General features: G+C 37.2%; 1 protein-coding gene across 3 annotated transcripts; it reads right to left on the reverse strand.

Moving 5' to 3' along the window:
* Positions 1–1,496: 1,496 nt before the first annotated feature.
* On the reverse strand, positions 1,497–9,161 carry LOC103413077 (DNA ligase 1). 3 transcript variants are annotated; one of them, XR_011573006.1, is made up of 18 exons: positions 8,365–9,152; positions 7,971–8,087; positions 7,335–7,436; positions 7,138–7,254; positions 6,679–6,909; positions 6,456–6,550; positions 5,911–5,998; positions 5,437–5,568; positions 5,104–5,216; positions 4,697–4,798; positions 4,548–4,609; positions 4,211–4,282; positions 4,034–4,107; positions 3,892–3,948; positions 2,974–3,051; positions 2,787–2,864; positions 2,559–2,708; positions 1,497–1,878 (listed from the first exon to the last, which is right to left on the reverse strand). XR_011573006.1 is itself a non-coding variant. In XM_070807889.1 (17 exons), the coding sequence occupies exons 1-17, from the start codon at positions 8,974–8,976 to the stop codon at positions 2,640–2,642; spliced, it is 2,199 nt and encodes a 732-aa protein (XP_070663990.1). In that variant the 5' UTR covers positions 8,977–9,161; the 3' UTR covers positions 1,497–2,639. The 3 variants fall into 3 exon arrangements, 1 of the variants encoding a protein (XP_070663990.1); XR_011573007.1 differs by having other exon boundaries at positions 1,538–1,878; positions 4,215–4,282; positions 8,365–9,125; XM_070807889.1 differs by having other exon boundaries at positions 1,497–2,708; positions 8,365–9,161.
* Positions 9,162–9,854: the final 693 nt, after the last annotated feature.

Raw genomic sequence — 9,854 nt, forward strand, 5'->3', positions numbered from 1 at the left:
GGACCAATTTTGGTTGTATGCAGCTCAAACAGCTGCAGTCCTTGTATTTATCTGACTTAAGCCACAAGTGAGTCAGGTGACAAGACATTAGGTTTTCAATTAGAAAACAACTCGACTTGCACATGGAGACATGTCACATGTGACCTTCCAAACCAAAGCTCTCTAATATAGCAATTCCCCGGCCCATACTTTTCTCTTGTAAAGTATGGTTTGTTGTTAAAATGATTACATTTCAATTAGATTGTGTTTGGGCGAGAGATTTTCACTTCTTAGGTCCAGTTATAATTGAATGGATTACAAAATGTTAGGCTGAGGAGGTTAAGAAGACTCTCTATGAGCATTACAAGGGCATGCGAGAGGGATTTGCAACTAGCTTTTTTAAGTAGGAATTGACAAATTACTCACATATCTTTTGTAATGCTCATGGAGCATGTTTGTACCATATTTGACCAATCTCGAAACTACTGAGCACCGGTCAATGTTATACCGTCAAGGATCCAGAAGATTTTCCTTCCAACTAGGAAGCCAATCACAGCGCGACACGTGTCGACATCAGAAGCCAATCACAGCGCGACACGTGTCAACATCAGAAGCCAATCACAACACGACACGTGTCAATGTCAGAATGAAACTAGAAACTCTCTTCTATAAATAGAGATCATTCTCTCACAATATTTCCTAATGTCATTTGTACTAAATCATTCACTAGTACTCACTAAAGGAGAGCTTGAACCTATGTACTAGTGTAAACCCTTCACAATTAATGAGAATTCCTTTACTCCATAGACGTAGCCAATCTGGGTGAACCACGTACATCTTGTGTTTGCTTCCCTATCCCTATCCGTTTACTTACTTATCCACACTAGTGACCGGAGCAATCTAGCGAATGTTACAAACTTAACACTTTCTGTTGTACCAAAGTCCTCGCTGATTTTGTGCATCAACAGAGCACATTCTCAATACTTTAAAAACTTATTCCTGATGTAAATATTTGAGACATTTTAATTCAACCTAAACTGCAAGAATGAGATTTGTGAACTTTAGAATAGAAGGAGAGTATACTGATCTAGCAAACTTAACTAGATCAAGCCCATGAGTATTTTTTTAAGCGTACTTAGAAGACAACCATGTGGCGTTACTATTCTACTCAAAATATAGCTTGTGGATTTGTTTTTTATTAATATATCTTAAAAGTTAGACATATCAACTATATCGTCTACTCTTATTAAAAACATAGAATAATACTTCATGTGATTTGTATTTCGACTTATAACACGTAAACTAAGTGCTAATAAGTTCAAACTTGCACATTATACTTTTATTATTATACAGTTTAAAACTATATAAAACATGGGATTAAATTATATAGTAATGTAGTAGTGGTTTACAACCACAAGAAGAAAGTTCCTTGGAAGCCACAGTGATTGCAATTTTATTGCCCATCGTTCGAGTCATCATCCAAATTTGAAAACGTAATGCCATAGGCTTTTCAAATCTACACCAATGATGTCACCTATATTTCATAATCCAAGAGTACTTCCACGTTCCAAGTACAATTGATAGCAATACCTTACCCAATAATAATACATACATAACAATAATTATGCGACTGTTTCAAATTTTCTTTTAATTGTACACATTTAACAAATAAAAACTAACGTGTATCAACGGTCGACAATAAACCACACTTAGAACAAAAGTCGAAAAAGCTAACATTTCGAGTAACAGAGAAGACTTAAGGACCAAACAATTCCACATCAATAATGCACTTGAAATCTTCACCGGAGATTGGTACCGGAGTTGAAGGGACTTGAAACTTTCACCGGCCAGCCCGAACCGTGCCCAACCCTACTAATAACTCGAAACAGGTAAAAGTTTCTGGAGGCAAATGTGAAAAACCCAGAACTAGTTAGAATATTTGGACCAAAAGGAAAAAAAAATCCAAATCCTGAAGCGGTGGCTGACTAAAATCATTGCTTGTTCAACACGGCAGAGGCTGAAGGAATGGAATATTCACTGGTTTGAGTGTGACCCTCTTGACCAACAGCTCATGGTTCAAAGGATTAGGACAAGACCTCCCTAATCTTAATCCTAATTCCATCCCTTCAAACTGGAAGCATCTCTGTCACATCCCCTTCTTCTCCTTTGTTATCATTACATCTTAGAACTAGGACTTCTAAACCATTCTATACCTTACATTACCCTTCTTTTGGGGTTTGAAGATTTGATGCAGCCATGTACTCAAGTAACATGGCGGAATCGTGTTTTTAGGCGCAATGTGTTGAAAAGGATGTAGACAAGCACACAAGACAGCTGTGTTTATGCTATTATGAAAGAAATATGCTAGGGACAGTTGCCAAGGCGTGCGACAATGTTTGTGCACAATATGAACTAGAGAGTTTCGTAACAAACAATTAAATCCTAAATGATCAGCAGCCCAATATAAAATTCTCAATGTTTTGACTCCTCTATATGTAGCCATTGGCACCAGACTCCTCTATATGTAACGCTTAAACTCTATCGGCCTAAATTTTAAAAATTCACATTGAGATACTCACATGGGCGGTATCAACATGACTGCAGCTTTCTTTACACAGAAGACATCTCCAGAAATGTGTGAAATGATGACGATTTGTTCCCTAATCATCTCCGTTGTCATTTTGATTGTTTGAATGGTTGATGGCTTGAGCATTATACAACTCGGCTACCTGAACTTAGAACAAGTGTGTGAGAACAGATACACATCAATATTGTACAATTTTGTGTTTCAAATTAACTTTCTTCACCTGTTCAGACGATGTGGCTTGCTCTGGAGGTTTATCTTCCCGAACACGAATTAGACGTGGAAAGCGGAGAGAGATACCCTGATCTCACGTGCACATAGAATTAGATGAAGAAAACACATCATCTAATTCACATTTCACAAAGTAATAGCAAATATTGACAAGTAAAAGAAAATAAAATCCAGTTAACCTTATTAGCATCCACTATGCCAACTGCAGCACGATGAACGGGGCTAATAGTCAGGTCCGCAGCTTTCACCTCCCAAACCTGAGAAAAGAAAAAAAAAACCTAGATGTTCAGGAATGCATACCTATTAAAATTGCGGTCACAAATTTTTTTTATTATTAATGCCAAAATGTTCTTTCTTTTTATGGTTGAAATACCTAGATTCTCAGTAGATAACAAGAATATTCTACCTAAATATTAAGAAAAAGGATAATTAATTTCTGCATGCATCTGTAAAGGTGAAAATGCCACAAATTCAATCAGCACATCCTTTTGAGGCTAAAAGAAAAAAAGGCAATTCTTGTAAGTTTGAAAAGAGCATCATTCCATGAATTTTGATAGTAACTTTTACTTGTATCAAAAACAGGATCAATCTAGTCTATTGTATTGGTTTGCTCAAAGATCTATCTGTACAGCTTAAGAATCCAAACTACTGGTCGGATCAAATACGGTCCAGGATGTGCTTCAACAACCAGACTGGGGGTGACTCATGCATCTTTAAGTCTCACTATTCTGGCCAAGTTGAAAACGGGGGCTAAATAAGCCCTACTTCTCTCTTTGTCAACACTAATGACGAGAGCGCTACTGGTTTCTTCTACCTCTTATAGCTGATGGAGGTGTACAGGTGTAGCATTAAGTGATAATTGGGACTGGTGTCAGATCTGGGAAATCTTTTATAATATTACATGTTTTTTTACAGCTAAATATGGGACAAAAATAAATCCAAGCCAAGCAAATATTCCTAAAGTAGTCCAAGCCAAGCAAATCCTGTATATCAAACATGCCCTTAATGTGCAAAATGAACTCAGCAACACAATCGAAGTGCTGAGGGAGTTCTATCACAAAGGTATATGCACAGAACAAAAAGGCAATGATTATTACCTCTGAGGGATCAAACCATACATCTGGATTCAATGAATCAGAATACCTATAATATGGCTGGAATTGACAAGAACACAAAATTAGCAAGAGAATCCAAAGAACAAAATACATAAAAATCAGACTGAAAGAAGGAATCATAGACCTTAGGTTTGGGTATCATTTTCGTAAGGAGACTGGCAGAGCGTTCTTCAAGCATTGCTTCGGTGAGTCCAGTGCCTGTATAGCATCAAGATATACAGCAGACCGATCAGTAATAGGTACAACAGATTTGGAAATCACTGAAAAGGTTGCAAACATGTACATAACAAATTGCACTGACCTACTTTACAAATGCTTTGAAACTCTTCATTATTGCTATCATAACAAGCGAGGAGGAATGCACCATAGACACCTAAGGAAGACCAAGATCATGATATCAGCTCCACCTTGTCTTTCAACTTAAGAATAAGATGATGATAGTTTAAAGAAGAAGAATATTGGATCACCGATACACTGAAGATAAAACTAATAGATGTAAATTGACTGGAAACTTTTAAAGGGTGTTGCCTTTACGTGGAAGAAAAATGGAAGAATTTTTAATTATTAAATCCAGAAAGAAACATTTCAACAGAAAGTGCCTGTTCATTCAACTGAAAATGCTGTTTCATTACAGTTACCTGTACGTTTTCCCCGGCCATGGAAAGCAGCAATAGGTACCAAGTCTAGTGAGTCCCCAATACTGAACGGCATAGCAAACGAATAAATAGAAAATTCACAAAGCTTTATCAGGATTACTAAAATGGAAAATGCTAATTGTATCACTCACCTGTCCATGTAATCTTTCTTCAATTTCAGCCAGTTAAGTGACCGCTTTGAAGGCTCGTAGGTAGCATCTTTGTTCAATGTTTTAATAATTAAACCCTCGGAACTGCAATCCAGGATGAAGGAATAACGTAAGAAGGGCATAGCTTAATGAGAACAAACTTATACAGGTAAAGTAAATTGGGATGCAATGCAAGTGAAAGGCCAAACCACAATTAAAGTAAATACTAAGACAGAAATTCATAAATGAATTAGTAATATTATTTTCCACCTTCATGAAATGTATTTGTGCACAATTTGCAACCCTAGTGTGATTCAAATCCAATGTCAGCACATTTACGAAATTTGAATTACTTTATTTAATTTAATATCCATTTTCCCCCTGAAAAGTCAAAAGAACAAAGTGAATACCTTGAACTGACAGCAGCATCAAGAAACTTTTGTATTTCATCTATATCATTTGATGTTAAGGCTGTGGCAAACTGAAAAAATCCAGCTTCTTCCACAAAAGAGTCATACAGACACTGCACAAGGCAACAACAGACTCGGGTGTAAGAAAATATTATTACTTTCTGGTGTAAAAGAAATAGTAAATTTTGACATCAATTCGTTTTACTCTACTAAATTTCGATATGCAGGACTTGGATATTAGTTATTAATTTCCAGAGAAGCCCAATTGCTTCCATCCAAAACAGAAATAACCGTAAATTGTAAACTTAATTGAGAAGAAAGAAAAAGTTATACCTCTCTACGAACTTTCAGTTGTTCCTGAATAAGTGGTCGGCCATTAAGATACAACATATCAAAAGAAAATATGCAGACTTCAACCTTGATATCACTCACGCTCACATTTTTACGAGGTCTAGTGCTGAGTACCTGAAACGATAATATCTCGTTAAGTCTTTTAGATAGAAAAATAAAAAAGCATTCAGAAAACATTATGATATTTATGCATCATCATTAGTGAAGCCAGAACAGGAGTAAATAGCCATATATATGCTTTATCATTATGTGAAGGAGGTGTAGAACAAGGGTCAAAATTTGAGGGTAACTGCTGCTCTTCCGTAAGTGCTTTACTCAAAATGTTTTGAATTACATTTGAGAAGATTTCTGGGACAAAAACAAATATGGAGTGAGCCAAACTCCTATAGGTGGGTAGGAAACCATCATGAAGAGCACCAAGAATAAAATCTGGACTGCGGTGAGGAAATAAATTACCTGGAAGGGCAGAATTTTCTGTTTTTCACGGTCGTAAGCAACAATTTCGCAATCCAAAACAAATGATGTTACAGATGACTTCTTTAACCTGCAAGCTGACAGAAAACATTAGTAGATAAAAATTTAGGAGCACAATTAACATTCTGGATAACATGAAGTTGCAACCATAGAGCTCTTTCATGATAAAAAACTAACTTTTCACAACTAAACTAGTGAAATACAGGTCGGAAAAATTCAAAACGCATACCACCAGACCACAGACATTAAGTCAAGCATCAATTTGTGTAACGTAACAGATGCCACATCACCCTAAATTTATTAAGTCTAACTTTTCAGAAATATTATTTACCTAAATTTATATGACATTAGTTACATTAGTAGTGACGTAGTCATAGAAGACAGATTCCCAAAGAAATTTGAAAATAATCAGTTTATATCACGAGAGAAGACAAACTTTTGGATTTAATTCTAGAGTAACAAACTCCCCACGTATTCTCACACCTAAGTTCAATATGCAATATCATACAACCAAGACAGAAGCGTACCTCGACACTGCAACAACAACATCAGGGTACTTTCCGGTGTTTCTTTCAGCATTTCGACTGTATATCTCAACCGAACCATTTTCCATGAAATGTATCTGTAAGAAATGGGGACGTTATTGTAACCAGAAAAGAAGGAAAAAAAAGAAAAAGGAAGCACACGATGGCACACAACATATCACAAAGCAAACAAGATTACATGCTGGAATTAACAAGATGGTATCACCTGGGCACGTTCTCCATCATACTTGTATTCACATGTGTATTCTGTATCCTGAAACTTCTGTACAATCTCAGATACCCCTTTAGTTGGTTTTGCTAGCATAGGTCCAACTGGGACACCCAAAGTAAAGTTGCATATCTCTGGAAGATTCCACACGCCACCACTTAAAAGGGCAGGGACGATTTTATCGTAATCAGGAAGCAGAGAGTACACTTGCTTAACTATTTTTGCAGCCTGACCAGTCAAAATTTTAGAGAACGTATTACAAGATAGAACTAAAGACCATCAACAAAAGATCAGTTCAGCTTGTAGCTGATTGGAAATACTTATATTTTCATAAAATCAAGCATACTTGTATTATAGCCAAAATCAAGACACTAAAGGATCATTTGATCTAACAAACTTTGATGGCATGAAGATTCTCTAGAACTGCATCATTTGATCTAACAAACCTAAACTCACCTCTTCTAGAGGACTCTGAATATGAGGAGGTGGTGTAGAATTTTTTTCAGTATACACTGCAGCTTGTCCCAATGCAGCTAAAAGAGTCTGCTCTGCCAATCCAATTCGCAACTTTGTCTACAAGACAAAGCACTTAAACCTTACAGTGGGCTAAAAGGAGTCAACAACTGAAAACTACTCTGTGACCGAATTGCAACCTGAAGCAAACGGATCAGATATAAGGGTTCACGGTCAGTAGCAGCAACAAGAAGTGCCTTGATATGGTTTTTTTTCCTCTCCTGACTATCCTTCCCAGATTCCTGTTAAATTTCAAAAGCAAGGGTAAGTTAATTACAAGAAAAATATCCTATAATATAAAAATTTAACCCCTCCGCAGAAGCTTCGTATCTTATCCACCAGTAATGGTAAAATTACCTAAGAGAAAAAAGTTCACCAGCTAACTGCATCCCGTACAGTATAATATTAGCTTTCATAATTCATAATATACAATAATCGTCCTTTTGTTTCTAGTTCTAACTAAAAAGAAAATTTCCAAACAAAAAGTTCTTTTGAGAAGAAACATAAAGGCAGTGTCAAGGGCAGTGGACTTTGATCACCACCAAATTTACACTCACACATTGTTTTGAAAATGTGATAACTTATCAACAGAATCCATATAAGGTAATAGTACTCGAAAAGGCCAAAAAAAAATCAATTGAGAAAAAAAATTGTACTTATCAACTCCGGGCCCCTACATAAAGCAGCTCATGGCAAGACAAGAAGAGGCATCAAGATCAATATATCAAAGTATTAAAGTGTCGGAGGTTAGGTTTGGAAATATGAAGATAGATCACCTTAGCAAGTTGACGAAATGTACTGAAAACCTTGGCGACTGTTAATGCATCAGGCTTGTGCATCGTAGATTGAGAAGAACGGTTTCCATTTGCAACACGACCCAGATCTCCCCTTTCCTATAAATTTGAACCTCATTTATCAGTAAAGAATTTTAAACAACACCAAAAAATCCCACACAAATCAACTATGTCGGGCAAAGATTTATGACTTTTCGGTTCTTTAACCTTCCCACATTATATCATGAACTAGATTGCACATACATTATAAACAACAACCCAATTAATGATAAAAACACACTTTTTTTAGGGTAATGATGAAAACTCACACTTGATCACACAAAATCGATAGACGATTCAAGATTAAATGGAAACACAAAACCCACATTGGTAATACCTTGTATTGCTTCTTCACATGCGCTTCAGTCCTCCCACAGGCCTCTGCAAGCGCCTTAATAATCGAACCGTCGCCAATTCCAAGCTCCAAACCCTCATGCGCTGGCGCAATCCTATTGGCCGCAAGATAGATCATAGGCACCAAATCCTCAGGCGTGGTGTACATTACAGTTCTCAACATGTTACAAACAATATCCGTGATCACAATCCGACCTGTCTCTTTGTCAATCAAATCGAAAACCAAACAAACAAACACAAAAGGAATCCTCTCGCCCTGGCCCCAATTCGCCACCAATTTAGGGTCAAATTCCCTGCCTTTCTTCTTCAATAGCCGCATTCGGCTTTTCAATTCCTCCGTCCGCTCCTCGGCACCCGCCGCCACACACACTTTCTTCCCTGCCGGAACTACCTCGCTGCTGCCACAGCTCGGAGATTCTGGGTCTTGGGTTGTGCCGGCACTTTCGGGCGCAGATAGCAATTGGGGTTTTTCGATAGGATTAGTGGAGTCTAGGGTTTTTCGCTTCTTGAGGGAAGAAGGCTGGAGCTTTTTCTTGGCGGCGGAGGCTCGGGCGCCGGACATGAGGACGTCGAAGGCGGAGGGGTGGGAGGACATGGCACGAAGATTAGGGCTTTGGGGGGAGAGGGAAATGAGAGGAAGAGAAGATGGTTTAGGGCGGAAGAGGGAGATGGGCTTGTGTAGACGGCGGCGAGAGCGGAGACAAAGACATTGAGGACTTGGGAAAGTGAGGGTGTGAGACTCAAGAGATAAATGGCGGGAAATGTCGTTGAGGCGTCTAACTAACTATCAAGAACACAAGAATGCATTTAATTTATTCTCGTAATTGTTATTGGCAGTCCAAACGTCATAATCGATTATTTAGAAAATAATACTAGTTCTAAAAGTATTGATTTCTTTGGAGTTTAACTGTTTTTTAGTTGAATATTATAAGGATAATGATTGATCTTGTCAATCAAGATTCAAATGAAATATGGTGAAATAAATATTAAAACAATGTGTAACCCTCAATTTATAAAATTAAAAAAAAATGATCATCAAATTGTCAACCTCGAAAAATCGACAATCTCATAAGTTTGGTTGTTTTTTTCGGATTTTTTATTTGCTTGCCGACCTCTAGTTTTCACACTATATATAAGTCTAGTCTTGTAATTCAATAGAGTTATGTTGAATTTAGTATGATAAAGTGTGATGAATTTGCTACAATTGCGAGTTTCGTTTTCATTTTGGTTTTGTGACGTGCTCTATAATTTAGAGAGTCATAAATGCTTCAGTTAGGAAATTGGATTGAATTTTGCTCCAAGCTGTCTTAGCCGCCAAAAAGGAGATCTTTTAAGAGCAACTCCATCCTTAGAGCCCTCCCCCTTGGTAATCCAATATTAAATCCATCATATTGAACAGTAACTGCCTTTAATGAATAGTAATTGTCATTAATGAATAATAATTACTTTTTGCATCTCCACATTTGGAGCCCT

This window comes from Malus domestica, chromosome 11 (genome assembly GCF_042453785.1).
Source record: "Malus domestica chromosome 11, GDT2T_hap1".
In the NCBI taxonomy this organism is placed as follows: domain Eukaryota; kingdom Viridiplantae; phylum Streptophyta; class Magnoliopsida; order Rosales; family Rosaceae; genus Malus; species Malus domestica.